The sequence below is a fragment of the Jaminaea rosea genome (genome assembly GCF_003144245.1).
Source record: "Jaminaea rosea strain MCA 5214 unplaced genomic scaffold BDZ90scaffold_2, whole genome shotgun sequence".
In the NCBI taxonomy this organism is placed as follows: Eukaryota; Fungi; Basidiomycota; class Exobasidiomycetes; order Microstromatales; genus Jaminaea; species Jaminaea rosea.
In genome coordinates this window covers 882,786-905,474 of record NW_020289976.1, presented here as the reverse complement: position 1 = coordinate 905,474, position 22,689 = coordinate 882,786, and the positions used below count along the sequence as shown (strand labels likewise).

General features: G+C 57.9%; 10 protein-coding genes across 10 annotated transcripts; 4 read left to right on the top strand and 6 right to left on the bottom strand.

The window, feature by feature from the left end:
• Positions 1–152: 152 nt before the first annotated feature.
• Positions 153–945, bottom strand: BDZ90DRAFT_277900 (hypothetical protein; the record flags this gene model as incomplete). The annotated part of the gene is made up of 4 exons (XM_025509045.1): positions 153–326; positions 401–574; positions 650–851; positions 929–945. 4 exons carry the CDS (start codon positions 943–945, stop codon positions 306–308), a joined length of 414 nt encoding a protein of 137 aa, XP_025364249.1. The 3' UTR covers positions 153–305.
• A 152-nt stretch (positions 946–1,097) lies between these two features.
• On the bottom strand, positions 1,098–3,657 carry BDZ90DRAFT_277899 (putative DUR3-urea permease; the record flags this gene model as incomplete). The annotated part of the gene is made up of 7 exons (XM_025509044.1): positions 1,098–1,933; positions 2,005–2,031; positions 2,113–2,206; positions 2,273–2,627; positions 2,698–3,290; positions 3,372–3,501; positions 3,577–3,657. 7 exons carry the CDS (start codon positions 3,655–3,657, stop codon positions 1,183–1,185), a joined length of 2,031 nt encoding a protein of 676 aa, XP_025364248.1. The 3' UTR covers positions 1,098–1,182.
• Positions 3,658–3,997: 340 nt separating this feature from the next.
• On the bottom strand, positions 3,998–5,077 carry BDZ90DRAFT_230504 (hypothetical protein). Its single transcript, XM_025505493.1, has 2 exons — positions 4,381–5,077; positions 3,998–4,314 (listed from the first exon to the last, which is right to left on the bottom strand). Exons 1-2 carry the CDS (start codon positions 4,580–4,582, stop codon positions 4,187–4,189), a joined length of 330 nt encoding a protein of 109 aa, XP_025364247.1. The 5' UTR covers positions 4,583–5,077; the 3' UTR covers positions 3,998–4,186.
• Positions 5,078–5,369: 292 nt separating this feature from the next.
• On the top strand, positions 5,370–7,619 carry BDZ90DRAFT_230503 (MFS general substrate transporter). The gene is made up of 3 exons (XM_025505492.1): positions 5,370–6,289; positions 6,362–6,997; positions 7,067–7,619. The coding sequence occupies exons 1-3, from the start codon at positions 5,457–5,459 to the stop codon at positions 7,428–7,430; spliced, it is 1,833 nt and encodes a 610-aa protein (XP_025364246.1). The 5' UTR covers positions 5,370–5,456; the 3' UTR covers positions 7,431–7,619.
• BDZ90DRAFT_116177 (hypothetical protein) lies at positions 7,484–10,409 on the bottom strand. The gene has a single exon (XM_025503250.1). It carries the CDS (start codon positions 10,371–10,373, stop codon positions 7,536–7,538), a length of 2,838 nt encoding a protein of 945 aa, XP_025364245.1. The 5' UTR covers positions 10,374–10,409; the 3' UTR covers positions 7,484–7,535.
• Positions 10,410–10,506: 97 nt separating this feature from the next.
• Positions 10,507–11,124, top strand: BDZ90DRAFT_258544 (cyclophilin-like protein; the record flags this gene model as incomplete). The annotated part of the gene is made up of 3 exons (XM_025508086.1): positions 10,507–10,731; positions 10,801–11,012; positions 11,079–11,124. The coding sequence occupies 3 exons, from the start codon at positions 10,507–10,509 to the stop codon at positions 11,122–11,124; spliced, it is 483 nt and encodes a 160-aa protein (XP_025364244.1).
• Positions 10,966–12,319, bottom strand: BDZ90DRAFT_230501 (mitochondrial carrier). The gene is made up of 3 exons (XM_025505491.1): positions 11,738–12,319; positions 11,077–11,659; positions 10,966–11,010 (listed from the first exon to the last, which is right to left on the bottom strand). Exons 1-2 carry the CDS (start codon positions 12,275–12,277, stop codon positions 11,222–11,224), a joined length of 978 nt encoding a protein of 325 aa, XP_025364243.1. The 5' UTR covers positions 12,278–12,319; the 3' UTR covers positions 10,966–11,010; positions 11,077–11,221.
• Positions 12,320–12,766: 447 nt separating this feature from the next.
• Positions 12,767–15,767, top strand: BDZ90DRAFT_116141 (Sec1-like protein). The gene is made up of 2 exons (XM_025503249.1): positions 12,767–12,961; positions 13,036–15,767. Exons 1-2 carry the CDS (start codon positions 12,928–12,930, stop codon positions 15,735–15,737), a joined length of 2,736 nt encoding a protein of 911 aa, XP_025364242.1. The 5' UTR covers positions 12,767–12,927; the 3' UTR covers positions 15,738–15,767.
• A 183-nt stretch (positions 15,768–15,950) lies between these two features.
• Positions 15,951–17,395, bottom strand: BDZ90DRAFT_216616 (hypothetical protein; the record flags this gene model as incomplete). The annotated part of the gene is made up of 2 exons (XM_025504281.1): positions 15,951–16,973; positions 17,075–17,395. The coding sequence occupies 2 exons, from the start codon at positions 17,393–17,395 to the stop codon at positions 15,951–15,953; spliced, it is 1,344 nt and encodes a 447-aa protein (XP_025364241.1).
• Positions 17,396–17,633: 238 nt separating this feature from the next.
• BDZ90DRAFT_230498 (hypothetical protein) lies at positions 17,634–22,446 on the top strand. Its single transcript, XM_025505490.1, has 2 exons — positions 17,634–19,125; positions 19,189–22,446. Exons 1-2 carry the CDS (start codon positions 17,660–17,662, stop codon positions 22,391–22,393), a joined length of 4,671 nt encoding a protein of 1,556 aa, XP_025364240.1. The 5' UTR covers positions 17,634–17,659; the 3' UTR covers positions 22,394–22,446.
• Positions 22,447–22,689: the final 243 nt, after the last annotated feature.

Genomic DNA, 22,689 nt, shown 5'->3' with positions numbered 1-22,689 from the left:
CCATGGCAACGAGACCTGCATGAGAGGCTGTGCCAACGAGACGATCAAGGTTTGCAAAGTGCTTTGAGCGCTGGGAATACTGCGCGAGGTCGAGCCGGAAGCGCTTGGCTGTCGGCGTATGGTTGGCTTCACCAGCAGCGGTCAGGCAGAGTGAGATGGTACAATTTGACAATGAGATTTTGATCGAGCGATGATGAATGACAGACAGTCAGGAGGGGCACGATATCAGATCGACAGAGGGTGATATAACGCAGCGTAAGGGATAGCGAGAAATTAAGATCGAGCTGCGAAAGACCGGTAGACGATTAGCTATCCATCGAGGTGTCCTAGGGGCGGGAGAAGATCGAGCGATGGTGAGTATTGATAGCGGAAGATCTCCCTTGTTTGAGCGCCCACTCACCCCCTTGAATTCCTGATCCTCATCTTCATCATCGGCGCTCTGGTCCGGGTCGAAGCCAGCTGCCTTCTGCGCCTCCTCGCTCGAGTAGTCGATGGGCTTGCGGCTGCGCGTGGGACGGTTGCCGATGCCAGGAGCGGAGATGTTGGTGGGGTCGACTTCATCTGGCTCGATGTCCTGTGGTGGAGATAAGAAGTTGTCAGAGAGGCTAGCTCGTTTGCATCATCGTGGGTCTGTAGCATGCCTGCCCACCTCATCGTCCTCATCATCGTCCTCATCGTCATCGGAGTCGTCGTCGTCATCATCGTCATCTTCGTCGTCATTGTCATTCTCCTCCTCGACGGCTTTGCCCTTCCCCTTGGACGACGAAGAGACCGTCTCAGCGGCAACCTCCTTCGTCGAGGGGTCCTGGCCAGCAGCGGCGACAGAGGCGCCGGTGGAAACGTCGGTGGGGCTGCGTGTGGCGTGCGCAAGGAATACTTGCCGTCAGTAGCTGCTCAATTGATCGACGCTCGATGCAGAGCAACTCACGCTGCAGCGTCAGACATTGTGGCTTTGTAAAGAAAGATGCGGTGTGCTGATGGAAAGGAAAGCAAGCAAGAAGGACACGCCAGAGCTTGGTTCCGCTCCCTCGACGAACAGGCAGCCCGACGGCGCAGACCCAGGCGGACCAACCAATTTGACCTCAGCCACGCGACGCGTCGGTCAAGGCAAGGAAGTCGGATCGATTCGAGGAGGGATAAGCCTTGGTGGCTACCGCTACGGCAGAGACCACGATCCAGCTATTACAAGGGATCCTGCGGCGTCACTGACCCGCCTTTGACGCTACTTTCACCGCTTTCAGAGGCCAATCCTGCCGCATGATTGGCCGCACTCCCCGTCGCTGCAGGCGATCTCCCTGCGTCATCTCTGCCCGTCAAAACGGCCCTCAAAGCGTGCGCGGCTGCCAGGAAGACGGCCCTGCCCTCCCATAAAGGATAGATGCCAACGGTGAGAAATCCCAAGAAAGCCCATGTGATCGATACGGCAACCCAACCAGTAAAGAAAGAGCGCGTGAAGATGTAGTCTCGATAGAGACTCAGGGGCCATATCAGCATGAAGACGGCAAAGACCACGACCGACGCAACCGCCGATACATAGAGCCACTTCTTGAGACTCTTCGGGCTGAAGCGCTCGTCATTCTCAATGATCTTCACCTCTTCCTCGTCGTCGGCGTTCTTGTAGCGATCGTCCCAAATAGAGCTCCAGTCAAAGTGCAAGGGCGTGAACAAGGATCCAAAGGTGCAGAGGAGGATGCCTGTAGCAATCGTTGTAGTGAAAGCGTAGAGGTTGACGTCGACGGCGCCCAGGGCGGTGATGTTGACGGCGCCCTCCAAGCGTTTGGCCAGGCTGAGCCACACTGCCAAGCCTGCGCCAAAGCCGATCCAGATGCCCGGAAAGACGGCCCATCTGGGAAGATGACTGCCAAAGAAGGAGAAGCAGATGTGGGGCAGAGCTGCCGTAGACCACAAGCCGGTGATGTTGTAGAGGAAACTCCTGCACACGATGAGACAGATCAGCTTGAATTGGCCCTCTCGCAAGACGTTTAGTGCGGTCCGTCTACTCACAAGTCGACCCCGACTCCGTGCAGTAGACTGTTGATTGAGAAGCGCGTAGCAGGCAGGTCAGCCTCAAGGTGCCCCTGTGGTCTTTGCCTCCTGTCAAGAGCGACTCACCAACCGAAAGCTGCCATGAAGAGCGAGAATCCAATGACCACTCCCTGCTGGACGCGGAGGATCTGATGTTCCTTGGCGCTCCTATTGACATACGCTGAGGGGGCGACGAGAGGGGATCAGCTGGAGCCGCAGTCAAGCTAGCCCACCAAACACCACCCACTCTTGTAGACGTCGTAGCCGCCGATGGAAGCGACAGCGATGAGCTGCGCTGAGATGGCAGAAGTAGACGACATAAACATCAACAAGAGCACGCCAGCGCTCCCACCCTTGCCCAAGATTGCCTGCGCTGCGTAGGGAAGCACAAGGCCGGCAGACACCTCCTCGTTGCTCATTTTATTGGGAAAGGTGGGGAAAGCAGATGAAGTCTGCTCAAGCGCCAAAGCTACCAGACCGGCAGTCGTGGCTAGGGCCCAAGGCAGACTGAACCAGCTGAGACTGCCCAACACGTAGCCTGGCACTGCTGCAGACGGATTGGCGGCGATTCCCTTTTGGTGGAAGCTGGCATCGTTGAAGACCTGTGCGACGGGGCAGGTAGACAGCATCAACGCACGGCACTCCTCTGGCAAGCATCGCTACGGCACTCACCACGCCCGTGTACTCGAGGAAGGAGAGCCAGCCAAACTTGATTGCTCCCCTGGACTTGAGCGTCAGCCAGCTACCCTCGTAGTTCGGGCTTGGGTTGGCCCGAGCAGCGGCCACTAAAAGGTCGTACATCTTTCCTGGAGAGCCGACGAGGTCGCTCGTGGCGTAGGCCTTGAAGAAGAGAGCGAAGAGAACCGCAAAGATGACGACGGTGTGAAGGTAGTCGGCAAGAATCGTCGATCTGAGGCCGCCCCGAAGAGTATAAGCGGTTACTGCAAGAGGCAAAAGAAACAGAGACGCATATGTGTTGACACCAGTGATGGACTCGATGGCGGCGGCTGCTCCGACGAGTACAGAGGACACGACGAGGATGTTGGTAGCCAGGGCAAAGAAGAGGAAGGTGAGATGCCCCGCTGTACCGTAGCGAAGACGCAGTAGCTCGAGGTGGGTATGCAGAAAGGGTGCTCGACGCTTCATCTGGATAGCGATGAGTGAGAAGAGAGTAATCTGACTCATATTTCCGGCGCCATATATGAGGGCGCCAGCGACACCATACTGATAGGCAGTCGAGCACGAGCTGAGGAGCGTGACGGACCCTTGAGGTACGGCACATCGAGGCGTGAGATCAGCTGGACAGCTTGATCGAGGGAACTGACGGCCATCGCAGGAGTACTCACAGGTCCAAGCGGATACAGCAGCTGCGGCAGTCAGGCCAGTGCCGAGGGACCGCGAAGCAACGGCATACTCGCTGGCGGTGCGTGAGATGTCGCCAAAACGCTGCACTGCCTTGGCCAATCCGATGACAATCTGTGTGACGGTGGGTGATTTTCGCTCTCAGTCGCCGCTCATATCCACCGAGCAATCGAGGCGCGCTTCACCTACAATGGCAAAGAAGGCGCCGAGGCCGATGATGACGCCGTAGCCAGTCCCTTGGCTCAATGGTGCCAGGGTCGAGGGTGACATCTGCGTCGTCTGAGAAGATGCTGAAGTTACAATGAAAAGAAAGAACAGAGGTCCTCATGAGGACTTTGGCCTTCCTGCGAAGCCTTTGCTGGGCTTGAGGGCACTTTGGAGCAGTCGCGACATGATGGCACCATCCTGCCTCGGCTAGCGGGTATCATCGCGACGGCGCATGGCACCATCGATGCACGAGGAGCAGAGAGACGTGGTGTCATCACCAGTCCACTCGCACGAGCGATTGCGCATGTCGCACTGTCATCAGACGTGGACCTTGCAAGATGGAAAGAAGTGCAGGCGCGGGGCTTGGGCGGATGGGCATCGACGGTCGAAGGATCGAATGTTTGACCTGACGTTCTACGTGCGGCCTTTCGAAACGATCAAGTGATTATATTGGTATTCGAAGGTATCAAGCCACGGACGTAGGATTTCGCATCGTTACCATCAGCCCCGGACGCACCTGCATTTGCGTCTCCTTGAGTCATCGGCCTCGATGCGCACGCAATCCATCCCCTCTGTCTCCAACATTGATCCCTCAAGCCCTCTTCTTCTTGCCCTTTGCAGCAGCTGAAGGGCCTCCAGTCTTCTTCTTGGACGAAGCAGTGGCCAGCATGATGCCAGCGGTCGCGCCGATGATGAGCAGGAAAATCGGGACTATGTTCTCTGCAGCGCGTGGGTGCCAAGGTATTGTCAGCTGAGGACCAAGGTGCGGTTCAATGCAGTACTCACGGAAGATGCCACGAATGACGTTCTCGATCAAAGACCAGGTATCGACGACGACCTCCTCACTGACGTGAATGACGCCACGCAAAGTGCCAACGACGAGGTCAAAGATGTGACGGACGACAGCCAGGACCGACTCGAGCAGACCCTCGACGACGTTGGCCGCGCCAGAGAAGATGGATTCGACCGAGGATGTCAATGAAGCCATGACGAGCGCTATGAAGAGAGTATCGGATGCAAAGAGGGTGTAGGTGTAGAAGGGGAAGAAAGCGAGAGCGTATGCGGATGCGGATGCGACACCAACACCCAACAGAGTTGAGCTAGGCTCCACGAATCCTCGTCGACGCTGGTCTATTCAAATCGGACCCCGCCACTGCCTGTCAATCGGGCGCCACGACTCGACTCACAGCGGGTGGCGGACAGATCGAGCGATCCGTCCACCAAAATAGCTGACGCCCAGGTCGACTGCGCGCTGGCCAGCATTATTGCCCCTTGACGACCAACTCCGGTTGCACAGTAGTGAGATGCTGGTGAGCTGCATTCACACACCAGCATGGAGGCTAGCGTAGGGGACCCTCATGTCGAGAGGGACTGGTCTGATGGGCACCTCCTACACGCAGTCTCGCGCCTCCGCTCGTCAGCTCCTCAATTGGCCGGCCTTTAGAAGATCCCGTCTCCTCTTGATCTCTGTTTTGATACCTTGGCATACTGACTCAACGAGAGGCATCACCCCTTCATTCAATCTCTCGAGATCCTTGCTTCCCTCCACTGGCTCCAGCTGCTATTCACCGGTTCGCAGAATTTCGGCATCCTTACGAGCCGGCCGGCGATGAAATCAAGATTTGTCCCGCAACGTTGAGAGCCCAGGGCGTGTGCCTGTTTTGGACTGCGTGCAACTGCAGGCGGCATCGGACTCGCTTGCCGCGTTGCGCCGAAGTCGCATGCTCGCTCGTGAAGAGCACCTGTAGTCATCGTTTGCGAAGACGAGGGGGAGGATCTGCTTCAACTACACGCATTGACTTGATCTTGTGACCTTCCCACATTAGAGCCAACGACAACGCCCATTCAGAGATATAGCCGTTATGGTACCGTCGGAAGTCCAAGCGACCCCGCCGGACGAGTATCATGATGCAGCTCCTCACTGGCAGGCCCCAACGCCTCCTCACGCGATGACCGAGGCTTCTACGGCAGTCAATACCCCTCGACCATCCTTTTCTTACTTCACCTCAAAGCCACTACCAAAGGCGTCATCGTCATCATCATCACAACATCATCGCGACACCGAGATGCGTCGGGGCAGTAGCGCCACCGCGCTCGCCGCCGCCGAGGACGAGGACGAGAAGGCTCGGGCGCAGGCAGCTTCCCAGGGTGAGGCAAAGCATGGTCAGAAGCATCCTGCTTTGCATGCCTCGTCACGGTCGCCCTCCGTCATTGTCGTGGGCTTCGAAGGAGAAGACGATCCCCTCGACCCTCACAATGAGCCGGCGTGGAAGAAATACGCATGCACCCTTACTATCGCCGTCAATGCCTTCTTGATCAGTTGCTTCGCCTCAGCGTACCTCTTTGTCAGCCCCGACATTGAGGTCGCATTTGGCGCGAGTCACGAAGTCGTCATCGTAGGATTCGTCACCTACGTCGTCATGTGGGGCCCGGGTCCCCTGCTCTGGGCCCCCTTGTCATCAACCATCGGCCGCAAGCCCGTCTACGTAGGCGCAGTCGCCTTGTGGACTCTATTCAACATCGGGTGCGCGAGAGCGCAAAGCATAGGTGTTCTCATTGGTTGTCGCCTCCTTGCTGGTTTCTTTGGGAGCGGCTGTTTGTGCAATGGCGGGGCAAGTTCAACCGACATGTACCAGAACCATGCTCGTATCAAGGCGACGACGTCGTATTCCTTCGTCGTCTTCTTGGGTCCAGTGTGAGTCGCGGTAATAGGGCCGGGCTGGCGCGAAGAACCTCTGCTTACTAACGTCGTCTTTCCTTGGTGTAGCTTCGGGCCCCTCATTGGCGGCGCTGTACAGGAGTATGCACCCAAGACGGCGGACGGAGGCTGGCGCTGGGTCTTCTACGGCGGTATCGCGGCGGGCACGCTCGTGACTATCGCGCACTGCCTGGTCATCGAGACGAACCACAACATTCGTCTACGCAGGAGAGTGAAGCAGTTACAGAAGGCGCAGGAAGCTACCGAGGCTGGTGACAACAAAGCCGCAGAAGATGGGAGCGTGACCGCTAAACACGTCCGCTACACGACTGAGGCAGATGAGCATGGCCTGACCATCCAAGCTCAAGTGTTCCAGGTTGCCGGCAGTGCCGCTCGCATGATTGCTGAGGAGCCCATCATCCTCTTCATCTCCCTCTGGCAGACGACGGTCATGGCTGTGCTATACCTGTTCTTCGAGGCCTATCCAGTCGTCTTTGGAGAGGGTCATGGCTTCAACTCCTTCCAGACTGGCTTGACTTTCATTGGCGTCGGTTGCGGTATGACGTCTGCTTGCATCTGGGCTGTCACAGGGGAGCTGAGACTGTGGGACAGGAGACGAGCGAAGAAAGGTGGACAGGCAAAGCCCGAGATGAGGGTCCCGCAAGGGCTAGTAGGCGCCGTTCTGACCGTCATTGGATTGTTCTGGTGAGCATGCGCGCCTTCAAAGCCAGCAAGAAGCGGTTCATGCTCACACCATCCCGACTACCCCCGCAGGTACGGCTATACTTCGTACCCACGCATCCACTGGATCGTTCCTGTCATAGGCTCGGCAGTCTACGGAGTCGGAGCAATCAGCGTCATGCTCTCCACCTTCTCCTATCTCGTCGACACTTTCGCCTACAGAGCAGGCTCAGCATTTGCCGCCGTTGGCCTCATCCGTTCAGTGGTGACGGCCGTCCTGCCTCTCGGAGGGACGCAGATGTTCGAGAACCTCAACCCACGAAACGCTTCACTGATCCTTGCACTGCTGGCCTGCGTGCAAATCGCCACGCCGCTGTTGGCGATCAGGTATGGGGAGAAGTTGAGAATGAGGAGCCGCTTCGCACCCAGGGTCGGAGCGGGCAAAGGACAGCACTAGCGTCCTTGGGAGCGCACTGTAGAGTACATCAGCATTGAAATAGAGTGTCACAATGCAGCATACCATAAAGATAGAGTAGGACGATGTCGTTTCTCAGCTGCCGTCTCAGGCCGCAATTATCGTCAAACCCTGTATCCTCCCTCCTTCTCTAAAGGGCGTAAGAGTCAATAGTGAGGGCGGTCGATCTGACTCATCATCTACGGCCTGCGCGGCGGTACTGGCCGCGCGCGCGAAACCCAGCTTGCTGTGATTCGAAGCATTGAGCGCTACTGCCAGACGACCGAGGAGCAGAGCGTGCGGGTCGAGAGCCTCTTCCGGAGCGGCGTTGACAGAGACGCCATTCAGGCTTTGTACAAGGCCTCGGAGGATTGTGAGGTCAGTAGCCAGAGATGTAGGCTGATGAGCACCTTGCTCTTTGAGAGCTCCTACGGACTCGCGATGAATGTCGGCAAGTACATCCCGGATGAAGTCGGCTTCTCGATACCTCTGATCGCTTCTGCCTGCTGCGACGCCCCCCAAGGGAGGAAGCACCTCGTCACTCGCCTCCTCGAGTATGCAAAGAGCTTGTATGAGACGAGGTGAAGGGCTCTCCCTCATTGTCCCTGACGAGGAGGAGCCGCCTGCATCTCCTGCCTGACGCTCACGTGTCAAGATGGAAACTGCCTTCCGAACCACGTCAGTCTTCCATGCTCCGTTCAAAATCTCTCGCCTCTTCTCCATCAGCTGGTCACTGGCCTGCCTGACCTCCTCGCTTCGTCCACCCACCTGCTCGACGACCTTGGCGTACCGTGGGACGAAGAGAAGCGCCCGCACCAATCTTGTCAGCAGCATGAGTTGGTCATTTTGGCCGCTTCGCTCGTCGACGAGGCGATTGAGAGAGGTGAGAAGGAACGTCCACCCGGATGTGGCGATGAAGACGAGGGTTTGCAGCTCCTCTACCTCCTCATCCGCATCACCTTGATGGTTCGCGACGGCGCTCTGGTAACGTTCTAGCGTGCGTGCGAGCTGCACCCACTCTCGTATTGTGGGTGCGAGAAGTGACTGGACCTGCGACATCTTGCCCTCTAGTAAGTCTTGCAAGTGCGCCTTGGACGTCGCTGCTCCCTGTGTCGAGGCGGCAGCGGCCGTGCCCTGATATCTCTTGGCCGTAGCTAGCTTCGGCTGGACGGGCAGCGAATCGATGAGGAAGAGCTCCGCGTACAGGCCTCCTTCGTCCTCTCTGCCGCTCTGGTGCAGTCGCATCTCCCTCTGGTCCGTCTCGACGCTGGCAAGGGCGCCAACGACTCGATGTAGAGCGTCATTGCGCCATCGCTGGATGTCTTGACGCCACAGTGCCTCAGTGCGGGCTGCTAGGCGGGCTGTTGAGCTCTCAAAGGCTTTGGACAAAGTAGGGAGTACGGAGGATTCGTCACCACTGAGGTTGTGCACCTTTGCATGCCGCTTGAAGGCTGAGTCTAGCCGATGACGCGCACGCCCGACAGAGTGAATGCTGGAGAATGAGTCGATGAGCGCAGGAACCCACTCGTCGAAAAGGGCAGCGGTTACATCGTCCATCCAGGATTGAATTGCGCGTGGATCAATCGACGGCGACGGATCGGATACCTCGAGATGCCAAGAGAGTAAAGGGGAGGCCGAAAGCATCGTGGACAGGATGCGTTCTGCGGAGGGCAGAGTGGCGATTGAATCCAAGGGAGTCGGAGGAAGCAACGCCGAGGAGGGAGGTGGCTGTTGTGTGGCACCCTGGGCCGCTGCCATCTGCTCGAGAATAGAGTTGAACAGTGTCTTGGCGAAGATACGCTCATATAGACCGCAAGTCTCTGCAATACTGGCATGAGCCACATCAAGGATCTTATTTGGGTCGATGTTACCTCCTGCTGCCGTGACCCACTGCTTGAGGGTTTCCTTCCTCGATTGCAACAGATACGCCTCGGCCTCAGCAGGAGCCAGATACTGCAGCTTGACTAGAGCGACAAGACTGATCGTTGTCGTTCGAAAACCAGCCTCGAGGGCAGCATGAAGCGTCGCTGCTGAGATCCGCGAGGTAGTCATCGCTTTGTCGGACGTTAACGTGACGTCGGACCGGCCGATCACGTTCTGGATGGCAGCTTGCAGTTCGACCTTGAGAGAGGTGAGCGTGGCTATGTGAGTAGATACTGGATGAGGGAACAGATCCTTGACATCCTTGTCATTGCCTGGAATCCGCATAGTCAACAGCTCCTGACCAGCGATGCGGACAGCCTCGAAGAGACTCGAGGCAAGAGCGAGGCGACGAGCTGTACGCAAGCATGACTTGGCCTCGACAAGCACGCGCGATGCTGCATCTTCCTCGCCGCCGCCATTGGATCCTTTGCTTGCTGCCTTAGCAGCGTCCAGGATTCTCCAGATCTCCTCTGGCCCTTCGTGAAGAATGAGGAGGAGAGCGGCTACATGACGAATCTGCGACTCAGTCGAATGCGTCTTGTCCTCGCCCGCACCAGATGTAGTCTGCTCCTCCTCATTGCCGTCTGCAATACCTCGCCTCAGCCCCTTTGCTACCTCGTCAAGGGCGCCAGTCAGAAGCGTCGAGCTGCTCCTCATGGCAGAGATGGTGTTGCCCACCGCCAGGACATCCTGATAACGACTATTGATCAAAGCTCTGAGCTCCGAGTCGTACGTCTGAAGCTGCACCTTGACCGCAGCTAGATGATTGGCAATCTCAGCGGGGGTATATTGGACGAAGAGATCATCTGCCGTGATATCTGGTTGCAAGAGTGGATTGAGGCTGCCGTTGACATTTTTGGAGGATGGTCGAATCATCGTCGTCGTCGCAGGGCCAAAGGACAGGCTATCGATGCTTCCTCGACTGCTGCCAGCACCACCTCCGACGACGGCAGAGGTACGTGTGTGTCGTCGAGGAGTGCGAGAAGAAGAAGGCGAGGCGGGCCCCGCTGACGAGGAGGGCATCTCACGAGATGTGGTACTTGTACTACTGGGTGAAAGGGACGGACGAGTCGAGGTCGAGTAGTCGACCTCAACACGGACCACCGCAAAACGCCAGATTGAGTCGCTTGCTTCCTTTTTCCCTCCTCCCATCGAGATGTCTACCGACACTCGAGGCGTCACCTTTCAGACAACGCAGGGCAACTTTGCCTTTGAGCTCTACTGGGACCATGCACCCAAGACGTGCGACAACTTCTGGCAGCTGAGCAAGAGAGGTTACTACGACGGTCTCGTCTTCCACCGCATCATTGCTGACTTCATGATTCAGGGAGGCGATCCGACGGGGACGGGCAGGGGGGGGAGCAGCATATATGGGGCAAAGGTGAGCCGTACTACTACCATGCACCTTGAGGAAACTCATTTTGACGCCGGCTCATCCACACACACGCAGTTTGCCGATGAGATCAGCCCTGCTCTGCGTTTCACGGGGGCAGGCATCTTGGCAATGGCGAATTCAGGACCCAACACCAATGGGTCGCAGTTCTTCATGAGCCTCGCGCCGACGCCGCACCTCGATCGCAAGCATACCATCTTTGGCAGGGTATTGCAGGGCATGGAGGTCGTGAGGAGGATGGGCCTCGTAGCTACTGATGCCGACGATAGGTCAGTCTTGCGTTGAGAGACCTTGGGACCATGAACGCCGAGCTGACTTGCTGATCCCGCTCACAGACCACGAGAAGAGGTCAAGATCATCAAGGCAACAGCAACGCAATGAAACAAGTCCACAGCCTTCTTCATTCTTGTACCATTCTCTTCTGGCGGTATTAGCATTGCATATGCTGCGTGTAGTCTACTCTATGCTGGCTGGCTCATCATATCCTCTCACCCTCAAGCGCCCTCACCCCAACTTCAAAGCTTCCCAAAAACACTGCGCCACCCAAGCCAATCCAGACGATTCTGGGCAACACTCCGCGATAAAGGCCCTTGATCCCGTCTGTCTCCCAAACGTGCAGCAGCGTCGGTAGGAAACGCTGATTGACCCCAGGTCTAGCTCGAGGTGGCCCACCCGCCACGACTCCCTTGACTGGCTGTCCTCCTTGCTCTCTACTTCTCTCAGCAAGCATCAATCTCGTCTTGACAACGTCAAGAGGCGTCGTAGTGCCTGCTGCAATGGCTCCTGAGAAGGAACCGACGAGAGCGGCTTGATAGGGTGGGAGGGAGGTGGCATCTGGGTTCGAGATGCGATATCGTTCGAGAAGGACGAGCTTAAGGCGCTCATAGAGGGGGAATTGGATGCAGGTGAAGGGAATCTATGAGAGGGGGCAGAAATACATGTCAATCGGCGTGACGCTTCCTTTCTTGGTTGGGTCGTGGGCTCCCCCACTCACCTCTCGTGCTACCGTCGTACCGTAACCCTTCCACAAACCTCTCGGGCCCTCCCTGGCTAGGATCTTGGAAATCGCGCTGGCTACATTGATGTCCTTGCCGTACACTCCAGCCTGAAATCGACTCTTGACTACCTCTGTGGGCACTCTGACAAGGCAAGCCGCCACCTCTCCTGCGCTGGCCGCCATCATGTGTGCAGCACCTGAGCTCAGCGACTCTGTACCAAGGAGCTCCTTCTTGAGGCTCTCATAAGTGACAAAGAAGATGGCCGCTCCTGGCGCACTGCCAGCTGCTACGCTTGAGATCCCTTGGTATACGCCCTTGAATCCTCCCGACGCCCAGAACCCCTTAGACGACTGGAGGCGAGTCTTTAGCGTGTCGAGAGGGTAGAGGGAGAGGTCGACGCTCAGACCAGCCAAGGCGCCTGATGCTAGAGAGGTCAGGTAGTGAGGCGGTGGTCGAGCTTGCCCATTGCTGCTGCCGCTATTGATACTGTTGTTGACATTCGACAAGGACGATGAAGACAACGTCGCATCGTCCATTCTTGGAGTGTAAGTGCGAGGACGAGAAGGTTGGTGGCTCGGTCCGTCACTTGGTCGTGTGCCAGGTCTGTGCGGGAGGCAGCTTTCAAGTCGTCATGGACGGCGGACTGGCGGACTGGCGGACTGGCAGACCGTCTGCCGTCTGAGCCTCTCATTGCTTAGTCTCGCTCCCGCCGCCCCGCCCCGCACATGCTCTCGTCGGATCCAACGCCGAGTCGGAGAGGCTGGGCCCCATTGTCGCCTCCTGACATTGACAGCGATTCGCACCGACGACGGCTCAACAGCTTCGAGGTCATCAACGCTATCAGCGACCACGACTGCTCTTGATTCCACGTTTCTCCAGCCTCGCCTTTCTAGCCCTCTCCCCTTGCGCCCTCGTGAGCTGAGGACTCGAGCCTCACCTCACAGCCTCCACGCCACGCCCCGCCCTGCCTGGCCAGGCCACGCCAACGTCCAGAGAGACCAACACTCTCTCATCCCGGCCAACCAAGGGGAACCGCCCAACGACATCCGCAGCCAACCGATCATCCGACTGCCCATCATCACGCTGCTGTGACCAGGAGCTTCCTCAGTCGTGGATCTCATCATCGCTTCGTCATCTATATCGCTGCCAACCGACCGTACCCAACTTAGGGACGACATAAATCGTGATGCCTAGGAGCCTCGTCCACCTCGTACGAGAGCGTGAGCATCAAGGTTGAAGCCGTCATCTCTGAATGCGTGAGCTGACATCTTGTCTCGCTGCCACCCGTCGCCAGGCTACCTCACATCGATTCGCTCTGTCCAGCCTCCGTCAAGATGGAAAGTCCTCGTTGTCGACAGCTTCACGCAGTCGCTCCTCAACTCGGTCCTCAAACTCAATGACATCTTGCAGCAGAACGTCTCCACGGTTGAGAATATCGAGCATAACCGCAGCCCTCAATCGAGCTTTGAGGCTTGTTATCTCCTCACTCCAACCAGTGCCAACGTGGATCGCCTCATCCGCGATCTCTCACCGCCACCACCGGGCAAGCAGCCACAATATGCTGCAGGTCACATCTTCTTTGTCGATAGCCTCTCAGATGTGCTACTGCAGCGATTGACGACGTCGTCTGCTGAGCCTCAATTACGCCAGCTCATCGAGATGTTCAACAATTTCTGGCCAATCGAGGCTCAGGCCTTCTCCCTCAAGAGCCCGCAGTCCTTCTTCACCCTCTTTCAGCCCATTGGAGGAGCATATGGGCCAGATCAGTCGGAGGCAATGTCTGCCATCGAGGGAGACCTCTTCTTTGCCACGCAGACGCTTCTCAACGTCTGCGTCACCCTCAACGAGTTCCCTTTGATTCGCTACTACAACCCGCAGCATCCTGCGCTGGGACCGCTAGCTCCCATCGCCAGCAACCAGGGTACCATGAATAGCGCATACTCTGGCAGTGCCCGACTGGCCAGACTTGGCGGAGGAGGCTCATCAAGAGAAGCTGCGTCGACGGGCGAGCACTTTACCCGCAAGCTCGCTTTTCGTCTGCAACAGGCCATTGACGACTACGTGAGGGACAATGAGCCAAAGTCAGATCCAGGCAGACCGCGGGGCATCCTCTTCATCACCGATCGTACCATGGACACCATTGCTCCTCTACTGCACGAATTCAGCTACCAGGCAATGGCAAATGACCTTCTGCCAATCGAAGACGGAAATCGATACCACTACCGCTTCTACACTTCCGATGGCAAGCGCGAGGACAAGGACGCTACGCTGAGCGACGATGATGCCGTATGGACGGGCATTCGCCACCTGCACATCGCAGAAGCCATTGACCGCCTTTCCCGCGACTTCCAAGCTCACGCGGGTGAGGCGGGAGCGTACACGGACAATGCCTCCAGTCTCAATGACATGCGCGACATGCTCGCCAGCTTACCACATATGCAAGAGACAAAGGACAAGCTCAGCTTGCACCTGACGCTAGCTCAAGACTGCATGTCCCGCTTTGAGAAGACTCGCCTCCCTCAACAGGCCATGGTTGAGCAGAATTGCGCTACTCGCCTCACACCAGAGGGTCAGAAGCCCCGCACCCTCGTCGAGGAAATGGTGCCCCTTCTAGATGATCGGTCTGTATCCAATGCGGACAAGGTGCGCATCATCGCGTTGTACATCATGTACTGCGAAGGTGTCAACGACGAGGACCGCAAACGCCTCTTCCAGCATGCGCGCCTTTCACTCCACGAGATGGACGCCGTCAACAACCTCGTGCACCTGGGCGCACAAGTAGTGAAAGATCCCAGCACGTCATCAGCGTGGGATGGCTGGTTCAGAAAGGGGAAGCGCAAGCAACAGCCAGGCGAGAACGAGTACGAGCTTAGCCGCTATCAGCCATTGTTAAAGTTGATGATCGAGGATCACTTTGCGGGCAAGTTGGATCAGACGACGTACCCATATGTGAGGGACGCCCCGCCTGAGATGCCGACTGGGGCGGCCAGCTACTTATCTGCTGGACTGGCATCCGGCGGCAGAGATTCGCCTCTGGCCAGGGTGGCTGGTCAGCTGGGCGGGTCAGGAGGCAGTGGCAGCGGTGGCAGCTCAGCGAGGCCCACCGGGGCACCGTCATCATTACGCAGTGCCAAGCCGACCTGGCATCAAAAACCCCGAGGCGCAGGCGGGGCAGCGGGAGGCGGCGGTGGCGGCGGCAGCGGAGGTAGTGGCGATCGCTACGGCATGAATGGCGGCAGCGCGGGTGCGGGCGGAATGGGTGGCGGCTCCGGTGGTAGCGGCGCTTCGATGCGCGACGAGACACGGCAGCGTGTCCTGGTCTTCGTGGCAGGGGGCATGACCTATTCGGAGATGAGGTCCATTTACCAGATCAGCAACAAGATGCACAAGGATGGCTACATCGGGTCAACGGACGTCTTCACGCCCGAGAGCTTCCTGAATGCGCTCAAGACATTTGGGAAGGCGGGAAACAGTGGGCCTTTGGGTCGAGGAGGGCCCGTTGGGGCGTCAAATGGCCACGGAGGTGGCCTTCCAAGTGGGGCGAGCGTGTTATCGCCGCCGTCGAATGAAGTTTCTGGCCTCAGATCAAAGGCGAGGCAGGCTCAGCACCAGCAACCATCTCCGCCGCAGCCTGATCAGAGCCATTTTGAGCAGAGCAACTACGACAGGCGCTTCGGTGGTGCTTCGAGCACCGCAACACGTCCTGCGGCGCAACATCATCACACGCACACCGGCGCCACTCCAGGCCACCAGCAGCAGAGCTATGGCAGATATGGCGGCGGCGAAGGAGGGGCCGGATCATCAAGAGATGGCTATGGAGGTGGAGCGGTTCCTTCGCACGTCCAATCCTTCAATGGCGCTATTGGCCCCTCAACATCGCAGGCTTCTCTGGGCAGGGCTTCTCTTGCCAGCTCGACGGCGTCTGGAAGAGATGAGAAGGCGAAGAAGAAGAGGAACGTCTTCGGCTTCAAGAAGAGCGATAAAAGTGGCAGTTGAGCGAGAGAGGGAGCGAGCGGGCATGTAGAGTGAGACGAGTAGCAAAGCGCTCGTATTTCTTATTTCGTTGCCGGATGCAATGCTGCAGTAGAGAGGCGCCTTATCATCGTCGTCGTCATCATCAAATCGGAGATCATGAGCACGAATGAGAAGTGCAGGCGGAGAGAGGAGGGCAGCGGACGGCCAGAAGTGACGGCGAGAGCAGAGCCTGGCTCAATTGCGGCTTTTCCTCGAGGTGCTCGCCCGTCCCTTGGCAGGCGTGGTAGCAGCACCTGTTGTTGAATCTTCCGCCGCGGCGACTGGCCTTCTCTGGATAAGAGCGGCGAGTTGCTCCATTTCCCCCGTCTTGCCGACCTCTTCGCCCTCCATCCCTCCCTCAGACGAGTGCAGCGGCACGCTCGGCCTGCCCTTGGACGCTGCCGCAGACGAGTTGTCATCCCCAGCCCCAGCGAGGGCGCTCTTCCTCTTGCGTGAGCCTTTGCGGTCCTGGTACGATGCGTCGCCCGCGCTTATGACATCGCCGCTGCCTTCTTCAGTACTACTCTCTACACTCGCTCCTATCGACCTTTGCGAGGAGGAGAGCATGCGCTCCGTCTGCCATCGTAGGTAGCCCTCCCTCCCCGAGCTCCAAGGCTGATCAGCTGTCTGTCCTGCCTTTGGTTTTGTCTCGGCTGCTGCCTCGTCCATGGATCCAAGGGAAGACGTCGAGTGAATGAGTGCCTCACCCAAGGGGTCAAGATTGCGCAATTTGTCGATACCTGCCAACAAGGGCGCACGATTTGCCTTGATGACGCTGACGGCGTGACCGAGGCGGGTAGTGGCTTCTGCAATGGATGACGGGTGTTGTTCCTTGTCTTCCCCTTGTGATAAACTGCTCGCTTGAGGTCCTAGCAGCGTCAAAGCTAGTGCGTGCACCCCTCTGATTCGAGTGAGACGACGCTGTGACGCTTGAAGAGCTAGGGTCAAAGCGTGCGAGGTGGCCCTCGCTGCGCTGATTTTGCGATTGAGGACGCGTTGTCGCTGGCTGAGCTCTGTACTTTCGCTTTGTGCTGTGTTCGACGTTGCTGCGTGGCTTTGCCCTCTTGAGCGCAAGTCGAGGCCGGCGTGGTGAGGTAGGACGATGTGGGATGCCTGGCGTGTTGTGAGGCCGAAGACGGATTGGAGCGAATAGAGCTCCAGGGTATCAAAGACGTGGTCGAGGGCATTTTCCAGCAGAGTCATAATTGAGTGAGTTGCCTGACGGGCGGTTTAAGGGGCAAATGAAAGATGTATGTTGGTCAGCAATGGGTCGAGGGCATCGCAGTGCTGCTCCTGACGAAGACGTCGATGGGCCTCACCTTCTCTGCCTCTCTCTCTGCGTCATGCTCTGGCATTCCCGTGTCAACGAGGAACTGCATGGCCTTTGGTTCGAAGTCTTCCCCTAGCCTGTAGAGGGCTTCATTGGCGACGTATACGAGTGCATCGATGAATGCTCGGGGATTGAAGGTCAATTGCTCGACGAGGAGGCCGAGATGAGCATCGGCGGTTGGGATGTCGGCCTTGGATGGAGGCCTCGATGAAATGACCGTCGTTTTATCTGCGGGCAGATTCTTCCTCTCGCGTTTCTTTGAGGTTGACGAAGAAGAAGACGGTCCTGCTGCCAGCGATGACGATGACATTGCGGGCCACGAGCTTGGTGTGAGGACGGAGTGAGGAGCAGTGAGGAAAGCGTTAACGCCTGTTGGTGTTGCACGTCGACGGCCAAAAGACGCGTCGAGAGAGGCGCAGGGCGGAAGGGGACGACGGAGGCGCAGGACAAACAGGCCCGCGGGGCAGGGCAGGGCAGGCAGGCAGGCGTCCGCCGTACAACAACACCTCATGCCTCGAGACTTGCTTCTCTGCTTCTCTCCGTCTTTGGTCATCACCACCCATCGCCCACCATCATGGACGATGATTCGCCTTTCATCGCTCATACGGGGGCAGGGCTCATTCGCTTCGATCTATCCGCAGAGCTCGTAGCCCTTGACACTACCTCACCTGCCTCGTACGATGTATCCAATGACGAGACGGACCTCTCGCAGCTTCAACTCGACCAACAGAATGCACACCTCAACAACCTCATCGACCAGCTAGCGCTCATCAGTCCGGACCAACTCCCTCGCGAGCAGCAGCTTTGGGACGACCTCCGTACGCATCTCAAACACTTTGACAGTCTCCAAGACGGGGCGAGGAGCAAAATAGCAGATGGCATCGTATCCAGCCTCTCCCACCTCGTCGCAACCATCGATCGAGACATCAAGGGCAGCACATTGAGGGGTCCACGCAGTCGCTTTGTGAACGACGACGACGACGACGACGACGAAGATGCTGCTGACGGCAGTTTCCGCTCATCCAGTAGCCCCGAAGAGCTGAGGCGAACATACAACCAAGCACTCGAGATGTGGGCATTCCTCGTCAATTGGCTCATCTACGTCGCAGACCGTGTCGCCAACTCGTCATCCGCGGGAGGAGGCAGCAGTACAGCAGCAGGGCCGACGACTACCAAGGGCAGAGGGAAGGGCAAAAAGACTGCCGGAGCAGCTTCATCATCTTCAGTCTCCTCTGGCTCAGGCTTCCCCTGGACGGCAACGATTCTCCCTTCGCTCCTCTCTACCATCTCAAAGCTCCTCCAAAGTTTTCCCTCGGCGCTCTTCTACCCGCTATCTACCCCTCGTGATGCATTTTTGTCAACCTTGCTCCGCCCTTCGCTCCATCTCCTCGAGCGCGAGTCCAATCTCAAGACGAGCAGCAACATCACCGCTCACGTTTACGCCGTCACCTGTCTAGCCGTCAAGAGGCACGGCCAATCACAAACGGCGCAGACGATGCTCCTTCAAATGCTGCAGTACTATGAGCACCTCCCAGAAGCCATTGCGCAGCTTCTCACCACCCTGCGCCTCGAGTTCGACTCGCCCAGACTAGCAGAGGAGATTCTCGTCGAGATTGCCAATCGCGATTTCGCCTCGTCAAGCAACAGTGGCGCAGCATTCGCCATGACGGCCAGCCAAGAGAACAAGGTGCCTCGCGTCTTTGCCCGTTTCCTCGTCGCTTTCACCGACGCCAATCCGCGAACGACGCTCAAGCAGATCTCGCTGTTACAGAAGCTCATCGACAGTGATGCCTACCCGATTCGCAACGCGCTCGTCGAAGTCTTCGGCCTGCTCATTCGCGATCTTGTTGTCACCGACGATCAGATTGCGCCTCAGGCAGCTGACGAGACGGTCAATGCGGATGACACGATGAGAGAAACTTCAGCGGAGAGCAGGAAGAAGCAGATGGAGAGTTTTTGGGCCATCCTGTTCGAGCGCTTCCTCGACGTCAATTCGTACGTCCGGGTGAAAGTGTTGAGCGTCTGCACACGGCTCTGCGAGTGAGTATCGCGGCAAAGGAATGGGCGAGTGAGGATATGAGCTGACAATCACATCCTACACAGGCTGCCGGCCAAGTTCCCAGCTCAACGCATCAAGTTACTCGCTCTGACCCAACGCGGCCTCAAGGACAAGTCCTCTTCAGCTCGCAAGGCATCAATCACGCTCTTGACTCGCCTTGTCCTTACCCACCCATACGGTCTGATGCACGGTGGCGAGCTCGACGAGAAAGTCTGGCAGGCCCGCGTCGATGAGGTTCAGAAGAAGATGCATGAGCTCAGCGGTGGCTTGGAACTGCCGGAGAACCTCGAAGACGAAGGGGACCAAAAAGAAGAGGACGGTGACGATGACGATGACGGGGATGATCAAGAGGACAACCACAGTATCGTGCGTCGACCCAAGACTCGCAAGTCGATCAACACCGCAGAGCTCTCGGCGCGTCTGTCTCCTCAGGTCGTGGAAACTCTCAACCGCCTCAAACTCACACATCGTTACTACATCGACGGTCTTTCCTTCATCAGAGCGTTGGCCAACTCCATGCCAGACCTAGAAGAGCTCCTCTACTCATCTAGCAAGGCCGAAGCGCTCGAGGCCATGGATTTCTTCCGCATTGCTGCCGAGTACAAGCTGCCTGGAGCTGAGCGTGGCATGCGCAAGATGATTCACCTCGTCTGGACCAAGGACAACGCTATGGTCGAACCTACGGCGGGAGGTGTGACGGGCGCAGCCAATCCAGAGGATCGTGAGCTCAATGCAGGCAGCAGCGGCTCAACGACTCGCTCCATCAAGGGTCGACTTATCGAGGTGTACACCAGCCTCTACTTCACTCCCCTTGATCACCTCAGTCACAAGGGAAATGTTGGACTGATCGCGCGCAACCTCGTGCAGAGGACAAAGGGCGCCTCTCTCGCTGAGCTCACATCACTTGAGGAGCTCCTATCAGCAATGAGCGCCGACAACATCATTCACGATGATGTCATCGATAAGCTTTGGTCGGTCTACGCCACACCGTCCCGTCGCAACATCGAGAGGTCGCAGCGACGCGGCGCCATCGTAGTTCTCAGCATGTTGGCGGCATCTCGCCGACAGATCGTCCAAGACAAAATCGACGTCCTCCTCAGCGTCGGGCTCGGACCGCTCGGTGCGTCCGACCCCGTCTTGGCGAAGTGGAGTGTGGTCGCTTTAGGCCGTATAGGAGGATCGACGAAGAAGGTCAAGGGAGCCCTCTCCGACCGCCGCGTGCGCTTCCCCATGTCTCACCCAATGTTTAGCAAGCTGCGCTCTGCGGTCCTCAGTGCGGGCCTGGCGCAGAAGACTGGTGGGGAACAGGCAAAGGGCGAGTGGTTCAGCTTGGCCGAGAATTGCATTCAGGTCATCTATGAGCTCGGCGAGCAACCTGATCGTCTCTGCGGCGATATCGTGCGGTGGTTTCTGGCGCAGGTCTTTACGGCAAAGGAAGGCAGTGCAGCTGACTCGCCACTGCAGCAGAGCAAGTCGCCGCGTATGAACGGCGGCGGCTTCAATGAGACGCAGACCCCGTCGCAATCGCCGTCAAAGGGCCTCAAAGAAGCCACAGCATCTGCGACAGCCAACCATTCTGGCCTGGCCAAGACTGCCTCTGCCTTTCAATTGGCACAGCTCGTATTCGTCGCAGGCCACGTTGCGTTGAAGCAGATTGTCTACCTCGAGAACGTCGAGCGAGAGTACAAGCGACGTAAGGCTGAGGCTGAACGGGTCGCGAAGGAAGATGGAGGCAAAGATGCGAAGGGACGCGGCGGCAAGAAGGGCGCTGCCGGAAACACGGCTGCTGCCAAGGGAGGCAAGAAGGGCTCCAAGGATGCCAACGAGGACGAAGGCGACGAGCTTGAGCAAGTTGCAGGCAACGTCGAGGATGAGATTGGTGAGGTCATTGGCGAGGTGCGAGAGAAGGAGCTCCTCTATGGCGGACGCAGCCTCCTCGGCCTTTTTGGGCCTCTGGTCGTACACATCGCCAGCAATCCGAAGAGCTACTCCTCGGACCACGTCCGCAAAGCCGCGGTGCTCACGCTGTGCAAGTTCATGTGCGTCTCCTCGACCTTCTGCGAGACCAATCTCTCCTTGCTCCTGCACATCCTCTCGACGTCGTCCGACGCCACGACTCGATCCAACGTCGTCATCGCTTTGGGCGACATAGCCGTCTCTTTTGGCAACCTCGTCGACGAGAACTCGGACCGCCTCTACGCTGGGCTGAATGACCGCGATTTGGGCGTCAAGAAGCACACCCTCATGGTGCTCACACACTTGATCCTCAATGGAATGATCAAGGTCAAGGGCCAGCTAGGGGAAATGGCCAAATGTCTCGAAGATCCCGAAGCGCGCGTGTCGGACCTGGCCAAACTCTTCTTCTCCGAGCTGGCTACCAAGGAGAATGCAGTCTACAACAACCTGCCGGATATCATCTCACATCTGAGCGTAGGAAAGCACGCCGTCGACGAGGAGACGTTTGAGCGCACGATGAAGTTCATCTTCACCTTTGTGGACAAGGAGAAGCAGGCAGAAAATGTCGTGGAGAAGCTCTGTCAACGCTTCAGGCTTACCTCGGCAGAGAGACAGTGGCGCGATATTGCGTACTGCCTGTCGTTGTTGCCTTACAAGTCGGAGAGGTCGGTCAAGAAGTTGATCGATGGGCTGCCCTTCTATCAGGACAAGCTACACGACGAGACGGTGTACCGGCGCTTCGTCGACATCGTGGCGAAAGCGAGGTCGGCGAGGGGTTCGGGTGGATCGAGCGCCAAAGCTGCAGCGGCAGCTACCGTCGGAGGTGGTGGTGAGGCAGAATTGCAGGACTTTGAGCAGTTGATTGAGGGCTTCCACTCGAAGGGCGAGGAGGAGGTGCAGCTTGAGAGGGGTACGGCGGCCAAAGTGGCGAAAGCTCAGGCCAGCCTTGCGCGTGGTAGTAGAGGTGGACGAGGTGGCGCTCGGGGAGGAGGAGCCGCACGAGTCGGAGGAGGGCGTGGGGGCGGACGCGGACGAGGCAAGAGCGCTGGGAAGAGCGAAGAGAGTGAGGAAGAGGACGACGATGATGGCGATGACTCGGATCGTGAAGCTGTGGCTCCTGCGCCAGGTCGGTCAAGACGGACAGCAGCGGCCCCAGCAGCGGCCCCAGCAGCGAAAGCGAAGAAGCCGTCTCACCGTGGAGCAGCGAGTCGAGGTGTGCGCAGAAAGGCCGTGGTGGAGAGCAGTGAGGAGGATGAGGGCGAGGATGTCGTCGTCGACGACGAGTCGTTCTAGACTTTGATCTTGTAGTGGCCAATGTTGTTTCAATAACACGCAGTGCAAAGGCAGTGTCCCTCTTGTTGGCGGACCGGGGCGCGTGGCCGCGTGACCGCGTGGCCACGCCGAGGCAAAAGGCATGGGCCGTGCAGGCTTGCATGAAGTTGTGACGCTGGGTGGTGCCTGACTAGTGGGGGAGAAAGGGGAGCCGAGTGCACCTAGAGTAGAGTAGAGCGTCGAATCTTGACTTTGCATCTCATCATCCTCTTGCTCCTCCTCGCCGCCTCGCCGCCTCGCCGCCTCGCCGCCTCGCC

Bases quoted from the DNA above. Each gene is read 5' to 3' on its own strand.
- BDZ90DRAFT_230504 (XM_025505493.1), bottom strand. From the start codon at position 4,582: ATGGCTTCATTGACATCCTCGGTCGAATCCATCTTCTCTGGCGCGGCC. The intron at 4,315-4,380 runs GTGAGTACTGCA...CACGCGCTGCAG, and splicing joins CGTCATTCGTGGCATCTTCC to AGAACATAGTCCCGATTTTC.
- BDZ90DRAFT_230503 (XM_025505492.1), top strand. From the start codon at position 5,457: ATGGTACCGTCGGAAGTCCAAGCGACCCCGCCGGACGAGTATCATGAT. The intron at 6,290-6,361 runs GTGAGTCGCGGT...TCCTTGGTGTAG, and splicing joins GTCGTCTTCTTGGGTCCAGT to CTTCGGGCCCCTCATTGGCG. The intron at 6,998-7,066 runs GTGAGCATGCGC...CTACCCCCGCAG, and splicing joins ACCGTCATTGGATTGTTCTG to GTACGGCTATACTTCGTACC.
- BDZ90DRAFT_116177 (XM_025503250.1), bottom strand. From the start codon at position 10,373: ATGCCCTCCTCGTCAGCGGGGCCCGCCTCGCCTTCTTCTTCTCGCACT.
- BDZ90DRAFT_230501 (XM_025505491.1), bottom strand. From the start codon at position 12,277: ATGGACGATGCGACGTTGTCTTCATCGTCCTTGTCGAATGTCAACAAC. The intron at 11,660-11,737 runs GTGAGTGGGGGA...CCCCTCTCATAG, and splicing joins GTACGACGGTAGCACGAGAG to ATTCCCTTCACCTGCATCCA.
- BDZ90DRAFT_116141 (XM_025503249.1), top strand. From the start codon at position 12,928: ATGCCTAGGAGCCTCGTCCACCTCGTACGAGAGC. The intron at 12,962-13,035 runs GTGAGCATCAAG...ACCCGTCGCCAG, and splicing joins CGTCCACCTCGTACGAGAGC to GCTACCTCACATCGATTCGC.
- BDZ90DRAFT_230498 (XM_025505490.1), top strand. From the start codon at position 17,660: ATGGACGATGATTCGCCTTTCATCGCTCATACGGGGGCAGGGCTCATT. The intron at 19,126-19,188 runs GTGAGTATCGCG...CATCCTACACAG, and splicing joins GTCTGCACACGGCTCTGCGA to GCTGCCGGCCAAGTTCCCAG.